At 39.1% G+C, this 22,642-nt stretch overlaps 1 protein-coding gene across 6 annotated transcripts in view; it reads left to right on the plus strand.

Moving 5' to 3' along the window:
* Positions 1-22,642, plus strand: part of DNAI7 (dynein axonemal intermediate chain 7) — an 89,650-nt gene that overhangs the window by 52,090 nt on the left and 14,918 nt on the right. For all 6 annotated transcript variants that reach the window (XR_007135863.1, XM_047787372.1, XM_047787373.1 and 3 more), the window contains one exon: positions 20,938-21,013. Coding sequence is in view for 5 of the 6 variants with exons in the window: in XM_047787372.1 (XP_047643328.1) it covers positions 20,938-21,013 (76 nt within the window). In the remaining variant the exon portion in view is untranslated. The remainder of the gene's footprint in view (positions 1-20,937; positions 21,014-22,642) is intronic.

Raw genomic sequence — 22,642 nt, forward strand, 5'->3', positions numbered from 1 at the left:
TGTGAAAAATGTCATGGGTAATTGGATAGGGATTGCATTGAATCTGTAGATTGCTTTGGGTAGTATGGCCATTTTTACAATATTGATTTTCCCAATCCAGGAACATGGAATATCTTTCCATTTCTTTACATCTTTGATTTCTTTGATTAAAGTTTTATAGTTCTCGGCATATAGGTCCTTTACCTCCTTGGTCAGGTGTATTCCGAGGTATTTGATTTTGTGAGGTGCAATTTTAAAAGGTATTATATTTTGTATTCCTTTTCTAATATTTCATTGCTGGTATACAGAAATGCAACTGACTTCTGAATGTTAATCTTATACCCTGCTACTTTGCTGAATTTATTAATCAGTTCAAGGAGTTTTGGGGTTGAGTCCTTAGGGTTATTTATCTTCTCTGGTTGTCATGACTAGGACTTCCAAGACTATGTTGAATAGTAGTGGCAAGAGTGGACATCCTTGTCTTGTTCCTGATCTTAGCAGGAATTCTTTTAGCTTTTCACCATTGAGAATGATGTTAGCTCTGGGTTTGTCGTATATAGCCTTTATTATGTTGAGGTAGGTTCCCTCCAAGCCCACTTTCTGGAGGGTTGGATTTTGTCAAAGGCTTTTTCTGCATTTGTTGTGTTTGTGGTTTTTGCAATTTTGTTCTTGTGATTGATTTCCAGTCACATAGTGTTGTGGTCAGAAAAGAGGCTTGATATGACTTCAGTTTTCTTAAATTTACCAAGGCTTGATTTGTGAATGTGATCAGTCCTAGAGAATGTTCCTTGTGCATTCTGCTGTCTTTGGATGGAATATAAATCTTTTAAGTCCATCTGGTCTAATGCATCATTTAATGCCTATGTTTGTTGATTTCCTGTATGGATCATCTGTCCATTGCTGTAAGTGGGGTGTTAAATTCCCCACAATTTTTGTGTTGTTATCAATTTCTCCTTTTAAGGTTGTTAGCAGATACCTTATATATTGTGGTGATCCTATGTTGGGTGCATATATATTTACAGTTGTTATATCTTCTTCTTGGATTGCTCCTTTGATCATTATGTAATGTCCTTCTTTGTCTCTTATAATATTTATTTTAAGGTCTATTTTGTCTGATATGAGTATTGCTACTCTGGCTTTCTTTTGATTATGGAATATTTTCTTCTATCCTCACATTTTCTTTTCTTTTCTTTTTTTGTAATGATTTTTTTTTCCACTATAGCTGATTTATAGTGTTCTATCAATTTTCTGCTGCACAGTGAGGTTACCCAGTCACACATAAGTACACATTGTTTTTTCTCACATTATCGTGCTCCATCACAAGTGACCAGACTATCCTCTCATTTTCAATTTGTATGTGTCCCTGAGACTGAAATGGGTCTCTTGAAGACAGCATGTATATACAGGTCTTGTTTTTGTATCCATTCAACCAGTCTATGTCTTTAAGATGGTGCATTCAGTCCATTTACGTTTAAGGTAATTATTGATACGTGTGTTCTTATTGCCATTTTATTAATTATTTTGGATTTATTTTTGTTGCTCTTTTTTCTTCCTTTTTTGTCTTGTTCCCTTCTCTTGTGCTTTGATCACTGTCTTTAGTGTTGTGTTTAGATTGCTTTTTCTTATTTTTGTGTGCATCTGTTGTAGATTTTTGGTTTGTAGTTACTATGAAGTTTTGATATAGGAGTCAATATATATACAAGATTGTTTTTAAGTTGTTGATCTCTTAATTGCAAGTGCATCTCCAGTATCCTGCATTTGTATGCTCCTCTTCTCACAATTTCTTGGTAGCATATTTGTGTGTGGATGATTTCCTACCTTTACTATATGTATGCCTTTACTGGTGAGCCTTGTCATTTGTAATATTTTTGTTTCCAGTTTTGGCCTTTTCCACTTAGAGAAGTTCCCTTAGTATTTGTTGTAAAGCTGGTTTAGTGGTGCTGAATTCTCTTAGCTTTTTCTATCTCCTTCAAAAAGCTTTTGATTTATTCTTTAAATCTTAATGAGAATCTTGCCGGATAGAGTCATCTTGATTAGAGGGTTTTTTTTTTTTTTTCCTTTCATCACTTTAAGTACATCATGCCACTCCCTTCTGGCCTGCAGAGTTTCTGCTGAAAAATCTGCCAATAACCTTATCAGGGTTCCCTTGTATGTTATTTGTTTCTTTTCCCTAGCTGCTTTCAATATTTTCTCTTTAATTTTGGTCAGTTTGATTAACATGTGTCTCAGCATGTTCTTCCTTGGGCTTATTTTATATGATACTCATTGCATTTCCTGCATTTGAGTGAGTTGATTCTTTTCCCATGTTAGCAAAGTTTTCAACTATTATCTCTTCAAATATTTGCTCTGTTTCTCTCTTTCTCCACCTTCTGGCACCCCTGCAATATGAATGTTGGTGTGTTTAATGGTATCCCAGAGTTCTCTTAGACTGTCTTCATTTCTTTTTAATCTTTTTTCTCTTTTCTGTTCTATGTCAGTGATATCCACTAGTCTGTCTTCCACTTTGCTTATTCTGTCTTCTGCCTCCTATATTCTGGTGTTGGTCGCTTCTAGTGAATTTTTTTATTTCAGTCATTGTATTTTACATTTCCAGTTGGGGTTCAGAACTCTAACTCCTGTGGGTGAGTCTCTGTGATATAGTTACTTTCCAGCCTGTGGGCCGCCCACCCAGTGGGTATTGGGTTACTTATATCATGTAATTACCCTCCTACCTTCTTGATGCGCCCTCCTCTTTGTCTTGTGGAGTAGGGTATCTTTTTTTGATAGTTTCCAGTCTATTTTACTGAAGGTTGTTGAGAAGTTGGTTGTAAATTTGTTGTTTTCATGAGAGCAGGTGAGCTCCAGGCCTTCTACTCCACCATCTTAATCCCATCTCCAACTCCTTCATCATTACATAGTGAGCTTCTTCATTTTTTATTACAGTCTTTGTTGTAAAGTCTATTTTTTTTTCTGATGAAATATAGTTACCCCAGGTTTCTTTTGGTTTCTGTTTGCATTGACTATCTCTTCTCATCCTTTCACTTTCAGTCTGTGTTTGTCTTTATATCTTAAGTGAGTCTCTTATAGGCAGCACATTGTGTGGGTTTTTGTCTATTCAGCTACTCTTCATCTTTTGATTGGAGAATTTAGCCAATTTACATTTTTTCATGTGTAACTTTTTATTATTTTTAATAATTCAACACAGAACCACTGGTTACAGAAGTGGTTTACTATAATACATTTACTATCCTGTGAAATTTTGGATATCAATAATGAGAAGACTCTTCCCAGGCTGATCGAAGCATTAGAGAAGTGATGTCACATCTTATGCTGTGTGAGGATTAAATGTTCCTTGTAGAATGTGGCTAAGTGCCTGGGACATGATAGGTGCTCAAATGCTACCACTACCACAGCGTTGCAGTTTTCTTATTTTCTCCTACATTCACTTAGTATTTTATCTGAGATGCTGTGCTAAACACCAGGACCTCCAGGACAAAACCTAGCTCACTGCCTACTGGTGGGGAGGTTCAGCATCATTAAATGTTTCCTGGATAGTCTCACATGGGGTACAGCAGAAGGGAGTGAAGACTATTTACCTCGGTAATGTTTCCCTAAAATTATTTTTACTGTTCACAAGCCCTGAGTTTTTACCCCACCCAAGGTAATTGGCATTTTCATGTTCCTAAAAAAATTAGCAACTTTTTTAGCCCATTTACATTTAAGATAATTATTGATAAGTATGTATCTACTGCCTTTGTGGTAATTGTTTTCTGGCTATTCTATAACTTCTCTGTTCCTTTCTTATTTTCTTGTTTTCTTTCTTTTTGATATGATGATTTTCTATACTGGTGTGCTTTGAGTTTTTTATTTTTATCCTTTGTATATTTACAGTAGGTTTTTGCTTTGTGGTTACCATGAAACTTAAATAAAACAATTTGTATTTCTATCAATCTATGCTAAGTTGATAACAACTTCAGTTTGAACACATTCTAAAGCTCTGCATTTTTACTTCCGTCACCACATTTTATGTTTTTGATGTCACAATTTACATATTTTTATCTTGTGTATTTATTTTGGGGGGGGGGAGGGTGTATGCACCTATGGCATATGGGTTTTCCCAGGCTAGGGATTGAATAGGAGCTGTGGCTGCCAGCCTATGTCACAGCCACAGAAACTCTAGATCTGAGCTGCATCTGTGACCTATGCCACAGCGTGTGGCAATGCCAGATCTTTAACTGAGTGAGGCCAGGGATCAAACCAACACCCTCAGATACTAGTAGGGTTCCTAACCCACTGAGCCATGATGGGAACTCCCTATCTTATGTATTTCTTAACTAATTATTGTAGTTATATTTACTTTTACTGCTTTACCTTTTAGCATTCATACTAGCTTTATAAGTGATTAATCCACCATTTGTACAACATTATTCTGAATTTTACTGTGTATTTTTCATTACCAGTGAGATTTATACTTTCATGTTTTCCTATTACTAATTAGCACCCTTTCATTTCAACTTAAAGAAGTACTTTTAAATTTTTTGTAAGTGATGATGAATACCTTTAGCTTTTGCTTGTCTGGAAAACTGTTCTTTGATTCTGAATGAAAATGTTACCAGGTAGAGTATTCTTGTATAAGTTTTTTTTTTTTTTTCCTGTTAGCTCATTGAATATATTATATCACACCCTTCTGGTCTGCAAATTTTCTGCTGAAAAATATGCTGGTAGTCTTATGGGGATTCTCCTCTATGTAACAAGTTGTTTTTCTCTTACTGCTTTTAAGATTCTTCCTTGTCTACTTGTCTTTTAACTTTAGACACTTTAATTGTAATACAGCTTCATGTGGGCTTCTTTGAATTTTTTTTTTAACTTTCTGGGCTGCCTGGATCTGGATGTCTGTTTCCTTCACTAGGTTGGGAAGTTTTCATTAATTATTTCTTCAAATTGGAGTTCCCATAGTGATTCAATGGTAATGAACCCCACTGGTATCTTTGAAGGTGCGGGTTCATTAAGGATCTGGCATTGCTGTGTCTGTGGTGTAGGCTGACAGCTACAGCTCTGATTCAACCCCTGGTCTGGGAACTTCCATATGCCACAGGCGAGGCCCTAAAAAAAAAAAAAAAAGAAAGAAAGAAAAGAAAGAAAGAAAGAAAAAGAGGAAAAAAAAGACATTATTTCTTCAAATAAATATTCTACTCCCTTTTCTCTCTTTTTTCCTTCTGGGACCTATAAAGCAAATCATGGTCTCTTGATGTTGTTCAACGAGTCTCTTAAGCTATCTTCACTTTTTCTCATTCTCCTTTGTCTTTGCTTGGGTGAGTTCTACTGCCCTGTCTGCAACTTCTCTGATCCCTTTTTTCTGCTTTGTTTAGTCTTCTGTTGAACCTCCCTGTTGTATTTTTCAGTTTGATTTTTGTATTCTTCAACTCTGTGACTTCCATTTGGTACTTTCCTATACTTTCTCTCTTTTGAATTCTTTGTTGTGTTCCTTTATTCTTCTCTCAAGCTCAGTGAGCATCTTTATGATCATTATTCTGAGACCTTTATCAGGTAAATCACTCATCTGTTTCATTAAGGTCTTTTTCTGTGGTTTTATTTTGTTTTGTTTGGAATATATTCCTCTGTTTCTTCACTTTCCTTTACTCTCTTTATTTGTTAGTTAAAACAGCCACCTCTCCCAGTATTGCAGGTATGGCTTTCTGTAGGAGATGAAATTATCCTTCAGTGCTGTCTTGATTTTCTCTCAATTTTTTGTGTTTGTCCAAGCACATACTTTATATTTAGTGGCTCCCAGTAATTCAAGGTATGCAAAAACCTGCCAATGTCCCAAAAGGGAGGAGCTCAGTCAGCACCTAAGTTTAAGCTGTCTGGAAGTCAGACCTTCAAGCAACAACTTTTTTGGTTGATTATTTGTTTGCTTGCTTGCTAGCTTGCTTTTTAGGGTTGTACTCATGGCATATGGAAGTTCCCAGGCTAGGGGTCAAATTGGAACTACAGCTGATGGCCTATGCCACAGCCATAGCAATGCAGGATCTGACCTGCATCTGTGTCCTACACCACAGCTCACAGCAATGCCAGATCCCTGGCCCACTAAGTGAGGCCAGAGATCGAACCTGCATCCTCATGGATACTACTCAGCCTCACTACCACTGAGCCACAAAGGGAACTCCTGATTTTGTGGGTTTTTAAAAAATTTTATTAGAGTATAATTGATTTACAATGTTGTATTACTTTCAGATGTATGGCAAAGTGAATCAGTTGTACATATACATATATCAATTATTTTTTTCCCATATAAGTTATAACAGAACATTGAGTAGAGCTCCCTGTGCTAAACAGTAGGTCTTTGTTAGTTATCTATTTTTATATAGTAGTGTGTATGTATTAATCCCATCCTCAAAATTTATCCCTCCCTCTTATAGTTTCCCCTTTGTTAACCATAAGTTTGATTTCAAAATGTTTCTTTCTTTCTTCTTTCCTTCCTCCCCCACTTCCTCCTTCCCTAATAATTAGTGATGTCAAGCATCTTTTCATTTGATTTTTGGTCATCCATCAGTCTTCTTTGGAGAAATGTCTACTTAGATCTTAGATCTTCTGACTTTTTTTTTTTTGTCTTTTTGCCTTTCCTAGGGCCACTCCTGTGGCATATGGAGGTTCCCACGCTAGGGGTCCAATCAGAGCTGTAGCCGCCAACCTACCCCAGAGCCACAGCAACATGGGATCCGAGCCACGTCTGCAACCTACACCACAGCTCATGGCAATACCAGATCCTTAACCCACTGAGCAAGGCCAAGGATCAAACCCGCAACCTCATGGTTCCTAGTTGGATTTGTTAACCATTGAGCTTCAGAAGGAACTCCCCAACCATTTTTTGGTTGGGTTGTTTGTTTTTTCAGTATAAATCTGTATGAGATGTTTGTATATATTGGACACAAATCCTTGTTGGTCACTTTTGTTTATTTGCAAAGATTTTCATCCCATTCTGTGGGTTGTCTTTTTTTTTTTTTTAATGGTTTCCTTTGCTGTCCAGAAGGTTTTAAGTTTCTTCTCCTTCTCCATTGTATATTCCTGCCTCTTTTGTCATAGTTTAGTTGACCATGGATTTATCTCTGGGCTTTCTATTCTGTTACACTGATCTATATTTCTGTTTTTGTTCTAGTACCACACTGTTTTGATGACTTTTACTTTGTAATATAGTCTGAAGTCAGGGAGCCTGATTTCTCCAGCTCCATTTTTCTTTTTGAGGATTACTTTGGCTATTTGAGGTCTTTTGTCTCCATACACATTTAAAAAATTTTTGTTATAGTTCTGTGAACAAAATTACAATTGGTAATTTGATAAGGATTGCATTGAATCTATAGATTGCCTTGGGTAGTATAGTCATTTTGACAATATTGAGTCTTCCAATCCAAGAGTATGGTATATCTTTCCGTATGTTTGTGTCATCTTTGATTTCTTTCATCAGGGTCTTGTAGTTTTCAGGGTGCAAGTCTTTTGCCTCTTTAGGTAGGTTTATTCCTAGGTATTTTATTCTTTTTACTATGACAGTAAATGGGATGGTTTCCCTAATTTCTCTTTCTGATCTTTTGTTGTTAGTGTATAGGAATGCAAGAAATTTCTGTGCATTAATTTTGTATCCTGCAACTTTACTGAATTCATTTATTAGCTCTAATAGTTTTATAGTAGCATCTTTAGGATTTTCTATGTATGGTATCATGTCATCTGCAAACAGTGACAGTTTTACTTCTTCTTTCCCAATTTGGATTCCTTTATTTCTATTCTTCTCTGATTGCCATAGCTAGGACTTGCAAAACTGTTGAATAACAGTGCTGAGAGTTGACATCCATGTCTTGTTCCTGATCTTAATGGAAAAGCTTTCAGCTTTTCACCATTGAGAATCATGTTAGCTGTGGGTTTGTCATATATGGCCTTTATTATGTTGAGGTAGGTTTCCTCTAAGCCCACTTTCTGGAGGATTTGTTTTTTTTTAATCAGAGATGGGTGTTGGATTTTGTTAAAAGCTTTTCTGCATCTATTGAGAGGATCATATGCTTTTCATTCATCAGTTTGTTAATGTGATATATCACACTGATTGATTTGCAGATATTGAAGAATCGTTGCATCCCTGGGATAAATCCCACTTGATTATAGTGTATGATCTTTTTAATATATTGTTGGATTCAGTTTTCTCATATTTTGTTGATGGTTTTTGCATCTGTTCATCAATGATATTGACCTGTAATTTTCTTTCTTTCCTTTCTTTCTTTCTGTTTTGTTTTTGGTGTGTGTGTGTGTGTGTGTGTGTGTGTGTGTGTGTATGTCTTTGTCTGGCTTTGGTATGAGGATGATAGTGGCCTTATAGACTGAGCTTGGGAGTGTTCTTTGCTCTGCAGCATTTTGGAAGGGTTTCAGTAGACAGGGGTGTTAATGCTTCTATAAATATTTGATAGAATTCACCTGTGAAGCCATCTGGTCCTGGACTTATGTTTTTTGGAAGCTTTTAAATCACAGTTTCAATTTTAGTGCTTGTGATTGGTCTATTCATGTTTTTTATTTATTTCTGGTTCTGTCTTGGAAAGTTATACCTTTATAAGAATTTGTCCATTTCTTCTAGATTGTTCATTTTATTGATGTATTGTTGCTTGTAGTAGTCTCTTATGATCCTTTGTATTTCTATGCTGTCCATTGTAACTTCTTTTTAACTTCGAACTTTATTGATTTGAACCCTCTCCCTTTTCTTTCTTTTTTTTTTTTAATTTCTGCTTTCATCTTTATTTATTTATTTTCTTTTTAGGGCTGCACCTGAGGCATGTGGAGGTTCCCATGTCAATCTGAGCTACAGCTGCCAGCCTATGCCACAGCCACACAGGATCCAAGCCTTGTCTGTGACCCACACTACAGCTCACAGCAACACCAGACCCCCAACCCACTGAGCGAGGCCAGGAATCAAACCTGCAATCTCATGGTTCCTAGTCAGATTCGTTTCTGTTGTGCCAGGACAGGAATTCCTCTCCCTTTTTTTTTTTTTCTTGATGAGTTTCTTGATGTTTTCAAAGAAACAAATTTTGGTATCATTGATCTTCTCTATTGTTTTCTTCATCTCTATTTCATTTATTTCTGCTCTGATCTTTATGATTTCTTTCCTTTTACTAACTTTGGGTTTTATTTGTTCTTCTTTCTCTCATTGCTTTAGGTGTAAGCTTAGGTTATTTGAGATTTCTCTTGTTTCCCGAGGTAGGCTCGTATTGCTAAAAACCTCTTAGAATTGCTTTCTCTGGGTCCCATAGGTTTTGGATTGTCATGTTTTCATTGTCATTTATCTCTAGGTATGTTTTAATTTCCTTTTTGATTTCTTCAGTGATCCATTGGTTGTTTAGCAGCATATTGTTTAACCTCCAGGTTTTTTTTTTTTCTTGTAGTTGAGTTCTAGTCTTATAGCATTGTGGTTGGAAAAGATGCTTGATATAATTTTAGCTTTCTTAGATTTACCAAGGCTTGATTTGTGGCCCAAGATGTGATCTATCCTGGAGAATGTTCTATGTGCGCTTGAGAAGAATGTTTATTCTACTGTTTTGTATGGAATATTCTATAACTATCAATTAAATCTGTCTGGTCTAGTGTGTCCTTTAAGTCCTGTGTTTCCTTATTTATTTTTTTCTGTTGGATGATTTGTCCATTGACTAAAGTAGGGTGTTAACGTCCCTCATTATTTTTGTGTTGTTGTTGATTTCTCCTTTTATACTATTAGTAGTTGCCTTATTTATTGAGGTGCTCCTATGTTGGGTGCATACATATTTACACTTGTTATTTCTTCTTGGATTGATCCTTTGCTCATTATGCAGTCTTCTTCTTGGTCTCTTGTAAGCATCTTTATTTCAAAGTCATTTTGTCTGATATGAGTACCGCTACTCCAGCCTCCTTTTGATTTCCACTTGCATGGAATACCTTCTTCCACCCCCTCACTTTAAGTCTGTATGTGTCCCTAGATCTGAAGTGGGTCTCTTGAAAACAGCATATATATGGATCTCAAGAAACAATTTTTTTTTTTTTTTAGGGTCGCACCTGCAGCATATGGAAGTTCCCAGGCTAGAGGTCGAATTGGAACTATAGCTGCCAGCCTATGACACAACCACAGCAATGCAGGATCCGAGCCATGTCTGCAATCTACACCAAAGCTCACAGCAACACCGGATCCCTGACCCACTGAGTGAGGCCAGGGATCGAACCTGTATCCTCATGGATACTAGTTTGATTTGTTTCCGCTGCACTACAGTGGGAACTCCTTGAGAAATAACTTAAAATATACAAATATGTGCCTTTCAGGGGAGGATTGGGAGATGTTCTTCTGGGAGTTTCTTCTACTTCTGAGCTGAGCCCTGAGGTCATAGCCAGTTAAGAACTGTTTCTTTCCTTGCTACCATCCTATGGAACTCATGAATACAAGCTCTCTTGGCCACCAGAACCAGGCAGTCAAGGAACATTCCCTGGGCAGCAGCAAACAAAATGAAACAACACAAACAAACGAACAAAAAACAGGTTACCAAACATAAAGACCAGGGCACCAGGCACATGTATGAACTTCCCCTGGGAAATACTGGTGCTCAAGAAAGATAGTGCCTGATTTTTGAGTTCTCTGGGGGAGAATTACAGTGGGCTCTTAGTTGTGCATTCAATTAGAAGCCTGCCTCTCAGGCCGTATTCTGAAGATAAGCTAATAGGCCCCTTTCACAAAAAGACAGCTCCTGGCCCTGCTGACTCTCTGCTATGCCCTGGGGGTGGTAGCCAGTTAAGAATTCTTTATTTGTTTTAGTCCTGTTGGACCCATGAATGCAAACCCTGCCAGCCATCAGAGGCAGATGATTGAGAGGTGTACCCTGAATACTACAAGCTCCTTTTTAGGAGATACATGCCATCTGGAGCAAAATAGGAGAACACAAAGACATGATGCCTACTGGCCTGTTTTTGGAGAGTAAGTCAGTAGGCCTTAGGTGTGTGTTACATTAGATGCCTGCCCTTCAGGCCTGTGCTTTAAGACAAGCAAATGGGGAGTTCCCATTGTGACTCAGCAGTAGCAAACCTGACTAGTATCTATGAGGATACTGGTTCAATCCCTGGCCCAATTCATTGGCTAAAGATCTGGTGTTGCTGTGAGTTGTGATGTAGGTCAGAGACTTGGCTTGGATCCCTTATTGCTGTGGCTGGGATGTAGGCTGGCAGCTGCAGCTCTGATTTGACCCCTTGCCTGGGAACATCCACTTGCCATAGGTGCTGCCCTAAAAAGCGCACACACACACACACACACACACACACACACACACACACACAAGCAAATAAGCCTCTTTCACAGCAAGTTCCTGCCTCTGCCCTGGGCCCTGGGGCTGGCAAGTCTAGCACTGGAGCCCTTTAAGAACTGCTTCTCAGTTTGCATAGCCTTGTGGGTCTTGTAGAAACAAGCTGTGTCAGCTTTTGGAGCTAGATGTTTCGGGGGCTAGTTTCTCAGGTGCAAGTCTTGAAAGCTGAGGCCTGAATTGGGGTTCAAACCCCTTGTCTCTCGGGGAGAAGCCTGTGTTTGTGATTCCCTCCCGATTGTGGGTTGCCACAGGGGGCTGGGTTTATGGTGAGATTGTGACTCAGCCTGTCCTACTGGCTTCAGTGTAGTCTTTTCCCCATTCATTGACTGTGTAGGAGTCACTCAGCTGGTTTGGGGTTTTTTTCCAGAGAAAACTGTTCCATATGTAGCTGTAGATTCAGTGTGTCTGTGGGAGGAGATGGCTTCAGAATCCTCCTACATTGCCATCTTTGACTAAAACCTATATGCTTTTATATGGAAAAATACCTAAGCTGTATTGTTAAGACATTTTTTTTTCAAAATACAAAACTGGGAGTTCCCGCTGTGGCTCAGCAAGTTTCAAACCCAACTAGTCTCCATGAGGATGTGGGTGCAATCCCTGGCCTCTGTCAGTGGGTTAAGGATCTGGCATTGTCCTGAGCTGTGGTGTAGGTCACAAATGCAACTTGGATCCTGCGTGGCTGTGGCTGTGGTGTAGACTGGCAGCTGCAGCTGATTTGACCCCGAGCCTGGAAACTTCCATGTGCTGCAGGTGTGACCCTAAAAAGCAGGAAAAAAAAAAAGATACAAAACTATATATGCAATAGGGTTCTGGTTTTCTGAGAGGGGTAAAATACTTTTTTGCGGAATCATTGGAAAAAAAATCTGGCAGCCTCTTTACCCAAACCGTGTCTTGGTGGTGGGGGAGAGAGTGTGAGAAAGGTAGGATGGTGTTACACTATCAGTGATTTTTTTATTCTCTTTATACTTCTGTGTTTGAGTTTTCAGTAAATAAATACTGAACACACATTACTTTCCTAGTAGAAAGTGAAACAATATAGTTCCTTTTGGGAGGGTTAAAGGGGGAAAGTTCATGATAAGCCTCTATGACACCCCCCTTGGTATCCTTTTTTTTTCTTTTTTTTTTGTCTTTTTGTCTTTTCTAAGGCCGCACCCACAGCATATGGAGGTTCCCAGGTTAGGGGTCTAATTGGAACTGTAGCCTCCGGCCTACACCACAGCCACAGCCACACGGGATCCAAGCCGCATCTGTGACCTACACCACAGCTCATGGCAACACTGGATCCTAACCCACTGAGCAAGGCCAGGGGTTGAACCCGTAACCTTATGGTTCCTAGTTGGATTCATTAACTACTGAGCCATGATGGAAACTCCCTCCCCTTGCTATTCTTTCATTGTGGGATTTCCTTCCTCCCATCATCCTCATCCACTTTACCTGACATCTGCTTGTATTTTTTTTTTTTTTTTTTTTTTTTACAGCTGCACCTGTGGCATATGGAAGTTCCCAGAGCTGGAGTGGAAGCAGAGCTGAAGCTGCTGGCCTACACCACAGCCACAGCAACATGGGATTCTTAACCCACTGATCAAGGCCAGGGGTCAAACCCGCATCCTCACAGACATTATGTCAGGTTCTTAACCCACTGAGCCACAATGCGAAGATTTAGTTAACAATGAGGTTAAGATGAAAAGAAGAGCTCTTCATGTGAGCCAAACTGAGAATGATAACTTGGGAAACAGACTCTCAAAAGCTCTGAGAATGGATCCACTTATTAGAAATCAAAGGCAGAGTCAGATACTTTTTTTTTCCTTTTCTTTTTAGGGCTACACCCAAAGCATATGGAAGTTCCCAGGCTAGGGGTCAAATCGGAGCTGCAGCTGCCAACCTATACCACAGCCACAGCAACACCAGATCCAAGACACATGTGCAACCTACACCATAACTCACCGCAATGCTGGATCCCTAACCCCCTGAGCAAGGGCCAGGGATCAAACCTAAAGTTCACCAAAGATACATAATGCAGGTAAACGTGTACAGAGGGAGCAGTAAATCACCATGACTTCTTACAGGGCTGGGAAAGAATTGCTAATCTTCTAAGTTACATTGTCAACATCAGAAGAAAGGAAAAGCACACTGATCTTCAAGGCAGACATACCCACCTTCCAGGAGGTCTGCTTAATGTGTAATGTGGGTGCACATCACACATGAGGGAGGCCCAATACTGGCAGGTACAGTACATGAAGGAGAGCCCAGTACGGCAGTACATTTATTTTATTTATATATATTTTTTTATTTTTAGGGCCTCCCCCAAGGTATATGGAAGTTCCCAGGCTAGGATTTGAATCGGAGCTACAGCTGCTGGCCTACACCACACCCACAGCAATGAGGAATCTGCAGCCACAGCTCACAGCAACACCTGATCCTTAACCCACTGAGCAAGGCCAGGGATTCGACCCGCATCCTCATGAATCCTTCTCACGTTCATTAAATGCTGAGCCACGAAGGGAACTCCCAAATACATTTAAACTATAAATTTTATTCCATCACCTTCAATTTTACCTCCACAAAGTTCTCCCTTTTATCTTCAGGCTAAATTTGATGTCTCTCCACTACATTCTTATCATTCTGTTTAATTATTGGGATTTTTAAACACTGAATTATGATCTTAATGACACAAGAAGAAAAGAAGCAAGATTTTATTGTGCAAATGAAGGAATAACAATTTGGAAAATTAAGAAAAAAATCAATAGTTACATTTATACATACCTATCATCATAAATACATAAGTGCAGGAATATATAAAAAAAGGAAGAAGGCTGTCATGACATAATGGGTCGGGAGCTGAGTGTTTGACTGGATTGGCATGGGGAAAGTTGGCCTCAGGGCTCTGAAGGCCTTTGAGAAAGAAATAGCCCATTTGGAAGGGCACTTCTTGGTATTTCAAGAAAGTGGAGGAATGAAATCCAACCAGAATATTGCCCAAGGCCTTTGCAGCCTCAGGGGCTGCTGAGCCAGAGAGAGGAGGAAAACTTGAGAGTTGCTATTAGAGCAGATGTCCACAAGATGGCGCCAGAGTACCTTCTGGGCCCAGGTGCACCTCCAAGGCTGCAGGTCCAGGCTCAGAGTTGGGGTTGATGGTGTTTTGGGCAGAACCCACAGCAAGCACAGAGGTTTGGGGTTGTTTTCTGGGAACTCCATATACAGGGCCTGGTATGTGAGGGGCTCAATGAATGTTTATGAATAAAGGAAGGAATGAGTGAATGGATGGATGGTTAAGTGATGAGAAAGAGGGCCCTAACTTGAGTCTGATTCATTGTGAATAACCTATGGAAGAACAGTCACTCATATCAAAGAACACAACCACTACCCACATTAAAAGCATTGTGTTTTTTTAACACTTAAGACTCTCTCAGTTACTCTTGGATGTGCTGGGAGCCATTTTGGCTTAGGGAGTCTACAGGCTTATCACCAGGGATACTTGGGGCCCTCTCTGCAGCAGATGTGAGCCCTGGAGTGATCTGGGGCAATGCAGGTGGCAAGAGGATGGCCAACACTGCTGCAGCCCCAGGAAAGGGGTGCTCCTCACACCCCAGCTGGAACTCACAGTGAATTGAAAGCAGTATTAGTGGCTGGTAGGGAGGTTTGTCTTCCTTCATAATCACAGCCATATAGGGTCTATCATAGCCCTAAATGTCATTCATAGCACTGTTTTTGGTGTGGCAAAATATGTTATACTTTTCTTTTTTTAAAAACTTTTTTAGGGGCATATCTGCGACATGTGGAAGTTCCCAGGCTTGGGTTGAATTGGAACTACAGTTGCCGGCCTATGTCACAGCCACAGCAATGGGATATCTGAGCCACATCTGCAACCTACACCACGGCTCACCGCAACACCAGATCCCCGAACCTCAGAGTGAAGCCGAGGGTCAAACTCACATCCTCATTGATACTAGTCAGATTTGTTTCCACTGTGCCACAAGGGGAACTCTCTGTTAAACATTTTTTAAACTGGAAAGAAAAAAAAAATAGAGTTCTCTTGTGGCACAGCATGTTAAAGATCCAGGGTTGTCACTGCAGAGGCTTGACTCTTTCCTGTGGTTCAGGTTTGATCCTTGGCCTGGGAACTTCTACACGCCATGGGCCTGGCCAAAATTATTTTTTTTTAAACTGGCATATAAATTTATGGAATTTTAACTTGTACATGTAGGTGTCCATGTGTGAGTGTATGTAAATTAGGGGCTATCTGTAAGATCAGTAGGCAAACTTATTATGTCTTGTCTTTAGAGGAAGAGATTTCTCTGTTTTTAAAGTTTGTTTTTAGGATAAGCTGGTTATTTTTATAACCTACACCACAACTCACAGCAATGTTGGCTTCTTAACCCACTGAGCGAGGCCAGGGATTGAACCCACAAACCTCATGGGTTTGTTTCCACTGTGCCACAACGAGAACTCCTAGGTTGGCATATTTTAATATAAGTATATTTCTTATATGTTTTAAATAAATTTGGAGGCTGATTGCAATGCAAATATTAATATAATAAGGCAGGAGTTTGTGGCCCAAAGTACCTGAATTACACTTGATATGAGATATGATTACAAATAATAAGTATTTAATATTTTGTTAGTTAAAAGATTAAATCTCTTAGATTTAGAAGATGGTCCAAATTGTCTTCTTTTTTTATGGGTCTATTAAGAATTTTGCCACTAGAGGGCTCTTTATACCATATTTTAGTTAATTTAAATGTGTCGCAATAAGGTATTGGTTAATACCATCTTCCCCCAATCAATATATCTTAAAAAATTTTTTTAAAGCCTAATTTAAATGTAGCAGAATTATTATAAATGTTTCTTTTAAAAAACAGTAGTTATCTTCAGAAATATTTCGGCATAAGTGGCCTTCGAGCTTTTTTTTTTTTTTCTTTTTATGGCTACATCACTTGCAGCGTATGGAATGGAAGTTCCCAGGGCCAGAGATCGAATTGGAGCTGCATCTGCAGCCTATGCCACAGCCACTGCAACACTGAATCCGAGCCACATCTACAGCCTATGCTGCAGCTTGCCACAAGGCTGGATCCTTAACTCACTGAGTGAGGAGAGGGCTCAAACCCACATCCTCACAGAAACAATGAGTCCTTAACCCATTGAGCCACAACAGGAACTCTCCCTTTGAGCTTTTTAAAGTTCAAGTTAAAAGCAGTCTTTGTCCTTAAGATACACTTGTTAAGGACAGCATTGTCACTGCTATGGCTTGAGCTGCTGCTGTGGCACAGGTTGGATGCCTGGCCTGGGAACTTCCACATGCTGTGGGCATCTCCAAAAAAACCTAATAGCAACAGATACCAGATTTAACATAAATATGAGTGTATATGTATTATATATATTTAATGCAAATATGAGTATTTATAATATGTCACATACATACATGGAATATAAAATTTCTTAAGTACCTCTGTAAGGAATTTGACATGATTGTGGAGAAGTTAACAGTTACTGTACATTCTGTTAGGTGCAATGAGAGAGATTAGGCATGGGAGTTAAAAGATCTAAGTGAATCCAAAAAAAAAAAAAAACCCCGAAAAACCCAGAGTGAACAGATTGGAAGTCTTCTATGATGAGGTAACATTTGCACTAAATCTTTTTGATAGGCATGGAGATGTTCAGATGGGAAGGAAAGGAAATTATTCTGATTAGAGGTGAAGATGTGGAGATATGAAATAAATAGCCTTAGAGATTTGGGGACTTCTTGGCATCATCATGGATGTATTAAAAATCTGTGAGAATAGGAATCCCTGCTGTGGTACAGCAGTTAAGGATCGGGTATTGTCACTGCCCTGGCTTGGGTTGCTGCTGCAGCTCGGGTTTGAGCCTTGACCCAGGAACCTCCACATGTCATGGGTGCAGCCAAAAAAATATATATGTGTGTGTGTGTGTGTGTGTGTATCTGTGAAAATGGTCGACAAGAAAAACCTAGCAATAACATTTAACTTCCCATAAGTTTACTTCGGCAGCCCATTTTCATAATCATACCTTGGACCTTGTTTTTCTTTCTTTCCTCATTCAGCAGATGTTTATTGAATGCCTACCTGTACATGCTAGGCACCCTTTGGCCCTCAGGGGACAATGGTGATGGACAAACGAGAGTCCTGCTCCCATGACTTACGTGCATGTCAGGTGAAACCAACAATAAATAAGAAAAAACTGGAAAATAGCAGATGTTAATAGATGCCGTGCACAGAGTAAAACAGGATGATGTGCCAGGGTGTGCCTGGTGGTGACTAGATTGGTTGGTTAGGGAGGGCGTGTATGATGAGTTGTTATTTAACTTGCGACCCCGATGACCAGAGGCAATCAGCTCTGTAATGACGAGGATAAAAACATTGTGGTCTGAAGGTAAAATCGCTATAGTGGGACGCCGTCAGAGGGCTGAAAGTGGAAGAGTGGCATGATGGATAGCCTTGACAGGTCATTCTGGCCACCATATAGAGAGCAAATTATGAGGGGCCATGGTAGAAGCATGGTATAGAGTGCAGTAGCAGTAGGAAGGCGTGGAAGATCGTGGTGGCTTGGATGAAGGTAAGGTGGGTGTGTTTGGGATATGTTTTGGAGTAGAATAAATCCTGCTGAGTTTTGATTTGGGGAAACTAAGCATATGGTGGTGCAGTTTTACTGAGATGGACAAATGGTTACCATTGGTTAAGGGTGACAGTGAAACCAGAGGAGCTGCGGGGGGTGGGCATGCTAAGTCTAGGATGCACAAATGGAAAAAGTAGGCAAATGTGAACCTGGGGTTCTGAGGCAAGTCAGACCCAGCCACCCTGTGCATGTATAGACTGTCCTTTTCCAGGGCTGAGCAGAGTGTGTGGCCTGACGAGTGTCACTAGCATGGGCTTGAGACCCACAGGCCAAGATGGTATCAAAACTACAGGAATGAATGAGACTTTGTCATAGTCAGCTTCATCTTTTTTTTTTACTTTTTTAGGGCCCACAGCATGTGGAAGTTCCCAGGCTTGGGGTCAAGTCAGAGCTGTAGCTGCCAGCCTATGCCACAGCCACGGCAACGCATGATCCTCAACCTACTGAGCGAGGCCAGGGATCAAACCTGCATCCTCAAGGATGCTAGTCAGATTTGTTAACCACTGAACAACAGCAGTAACTCCCAGTGTAATCATTCTTATCTTTTATCCAAAATGAAGCATACGATGTATTTTCAAAATGTATCTTCCATTCCTTATCCAGAGCCATTTCCAACAATTTATTCTGAAGCTGTAATTAAATTGTCTTTTGATGATGAAAAAATTGGATTTCAGATCTGTGAACTTTCTGTGTACAGATTTTTCTCTCAATGGACAATAAAATTTGGGACATTTTATCAAATGTGTGCAGTACTCAGTCGTGGCATTTTGTAACTGCCCGATGTCAGGATCACGTATTTCGCTGATAATTGTTGCTATCAGGTCTCCTATGTCCTCTTCAAATGCTTTCATGGTTTTTGTGGCTTTTGATTGCTTTAGCTATGTTTTCGCATTTAAATCTTTTATCCATCTGGAATTTATTTTAGTGTAAAGTGGGGAGAATCTAATTTTTTTTTTTTTTCCTAAATCTCAGCCAGCTGTCTCAAAACACTTAACCATATAAACCTTGGCTTTTCCTATTGACCTGAAATGCATATGCCAATTCCCAAGTGGATCTTGAGATCTATTTCTGGAATTTCTAGTCTGTTTCCTTATTCATGGGCCAGGTTATATATTTTATATCAAACTCAAATACATACGATTTAAAAGAATTTCCACGTTACAATATCTGCACGTTTATTAAGTTACAATGAAAAGTACTTGGCTGGTGTTCCATGAAGCTCTTCATGTTAGAAACCAATTCCCATATCTGTTGAAACAAGGTGTCATTGAAAAGTTATACTTTAGCTACTTCTCTGCTTCATATTCTGTCAACATTTCCAGGCAAATAGCTTTTTGAAAATACCATTTTTTATAGATTTATTGTAAACCTATAAATTTGGTGCAATTCAAATAAAAATTCCAGTTGGCAATCGTTGCAACTTGACAAAAACCATTAAAGTTTATATATAAGGCCAGAGTTCCCATTTTGGCTCAGTGGAAACAAATCTGACTAGCATCCATGAGGGTGTAGGTTCAATCCCTGGCCTCGATCAGTGGGTTAAGGCTCTGGTGTTGCCATGAGCTGGTGGTGTAGGTCACAGACGTGGCTTGGATCCCGCATTTCTGTGACTGTTGCATAGGCCAGCAGCTGCAACTCCAATTCGACCCCTAGCCTCGGAACCTCCATATGCTGTGGGTGTAGCCCTAAAAAGACAAAAAAAAAAAGGGGGGGGGGAGAAAGAAAGAAAAGGGTTTATGTAAAAGAAAAACACACATGGAAAATAGCCAATTTTCTAAAACAGTTATGATGAAAGAGAACTTTTCATTACCAGATATAAGCATAATAATATAAGGAAAGAAGCATTTTTTTCAGCTTCATTGCCAACAAACACAAGGAACTTTATTTATTAATTTTTTTTGTCTTTTTAGGGCTGTACCTGCGGCATATGGAGGTTCCCAGGCTAGGGGTCTAATTGGAGCTGTTGCTGCCAGCCTATGCCAGAGCCACAGCAATGCTAGATCTGAGCTGTGTCTGTGATCTATACCACGGCTCATGGCAACGTCAGATCCTTAACCCACTGAGTGAGGCCAGGGATCAAACCCGCAACCTCATGGTTCCTAGTCAGATTTGTTTCTGCTGTGCCAAGACAGGAACTCCATCACAAGGAACTTTAGAATGTGTAAAACTATGAAGTATCTGTAAATGTGGTTTGAGGTTTAGTATTTGTGCAGGCGTATGTTCTAGCTGCGATGAAAGGAAAACATTCTAGAATAGTCATCAAGATTAAAGAGCTTGTACCAGAATGTAAATTGACCCATTGTTTCCTTCTTCAAGAAGTCTAACTTCAAACAAGAGGCTATTGAGCTAGAGATTAACATAAAATTGTAAAAATTGTGAATTATGGAAAGGCAATGTGTTGAGTTAAATACAAGATTACTTTATTTGTGATAATATGGCAGTTGATCATTTCTTATTACTGCATGCTCTGGTTATCAAGGGGAAAGTCCTATTGAGAAAGTCTAAATATTTAGTCTCCCCACAAGGTGGAAAGCCAGTTTGATCTAGATGTGGAAGAATTCTCAACTTTTTGAAGATGTGAATTGGAAAGGCTGACTCACTTCCTGGTTTAATATCTTGGTATTATTGTTGATGAAAGCCCTTTCTGTAAGAAAGAAACTGGCTTTTTCGTGGTAGGTAATATGAAAGGCCACCGAGATGTCCTATGGGCACCTCAGATTCAGCATATCCACAAACTCACTACTTTTTCCCCCAAACCTATTCTCACTTTCTCCCATCTTCGTGGATCCTAGTCAGGTTCGTTAACCACTCAGCCATGATGGGAACTCCCTAAATTAATTTTTTAAATCATTATTTTTGAATCTAGTTTTAGTCCAGAGCAAGTGTCACCAGCATTAAAGTAGGAGAAATCTGAAGTGGGAACTTGAGCAAAAAGAGAAGGAGTTGGGGCTGCAGCAGATACTGATGATCACACCCATTTGTCCTTGTGTTTTCTGTCTAGAATTCTGTCCAAGAAGAACCCGAAGTCAAACAACATGACCTGGAGATGAAATTATTAAGTGAAACTGTTTCAGCAGGTATTCTTCTACTTTTAGAACCTAACTTTATTGGGATTTTTCTTTTTTTTTTTTCTTTTTTGCTTACAAAATGCAGCGACATTATTTAAAAAAAAAAACTCAGATTCAGCAGAAGTGTATTTAAAGTAAAAATTCTTGATAATCCCTCTTTTGAGATAACCCATGTTAAAAGTTCTTTTAAATTTGTGCACTCTCTCTGTGTCTCTTTTAAAACCATGGGATCATATCATACAAATGTTTTTGCCGGAAATTATTTTTTTCACCTAACAATATTTGTTATTGTACATACATATATAGAACACAACATACATTCTACCTAAATGGATAATATTCAACATTATTCTGTCAGAACACATTAGTTATCTTAGTTTTTAAAATATCTGTATAATGTCATCTGATAGTGGAACATTATTTAAATCCTTACTAGTAGATAATTAGGTTATTTTTAATTTTTTTAAATTTTTAAATTTTTTATTTTTTGTCTTTTTTTTTTTTAGGGCCGCACCCGCAGTATGTGGAGGTTCTCAGGCTAGGGGTCAAATCGGAGCTGTAGCTGCTGGCCTACACCATGGCCACAGCAATGCAGGATCCAAGCCACGTCTGCGACCTATACCACAGCTCACGGCAACGCCAGATCCTTAACCCACTGAGCAAGGCCGGGGATCGAACTCGCGTCTTCATGGATGCTAGTCGGATTTGTTTCCACTGAGCCATGATGGGAACTCCTCTAATTTTTTTTTTTTATTTTTACAAACAACATTGCATTGAACATTCACAAGCACACACACACAAAATCGGAAATTTCTCAACACTTTTGTATTCAGTCTTATCCTGGCAAACAGCAGTTGAATACAGATGAAAAATGTCAAAATGATAGTGGGGTCTAATTTGCAAATCTTTTAGTTCGAGGTTTATGTACATCTTCTCCATTAAATTTATCATTAGGTTTCTTTCCTAGTAACTTCCAAGGAATCTATTTTCCATATAATTCTTAGCATATTTTTATAACATGCCTCGTCTCCTTCACTTTTTCCAACACACTTTTATGTCACAGTCAACTAGGTTTATATCTTTATAATTTTTCTTTAAACCTTATGAGGTAATTTTCCTATTAGAAATATGATGCTATTGTCAATTCGTGAGTTTCTGGCAATAATGCCAAGGTTTTCTACATGGTGATCCCCAAATAATATGTGTCCCAAGTAGTCTAAATTGGGACACAGAAAGAATACTTTCTTTTTCACTTTCTTTTCAGGTAAATGGATTGCCAGATACATTTGAAAATTACTTAAGGTCTACATTTTATTACATGTACACAGGGGGGAAAAAGGGCAATTGCTTAATTGCAGTTTTCTCTGGATATTTCCATTTATTTTCAGCGCCTGATCTCCATGGGTTAAACTCAGTGCTCTTTTTATGGAGGAGAGAAAGTGTAATGATAAACAGTTCCTGAGTTTTTACCACATGTCTGGCATCAGTTCTAAACTCTTTTCTTGCATTAAACCACAACTCCCCCAAATTCTGGAGGATAGATATTACTATTATATCCATTTTGTAGAGGAAGGAACTGAGACTGGAGATGTTAATTAGCATATCTGGTATAACGTCACACCGCTAGTAAAGTGTGGA

Source organism: Phacochoerus africanus, chromosome 7 (genome assembly GCF_016906955.1).
Source record: "Phacochoerus africanus isolate WHEZ1 chromosome 7, ROS_Pafr_v1, whole genome shotgun sequence".
Lineage (NCBI taxonomy): Eukaryota > Metazoa > Chordata > Mammalia > Artiodactyla > Suidae > Phacochoerus > Phacochoerus africanus.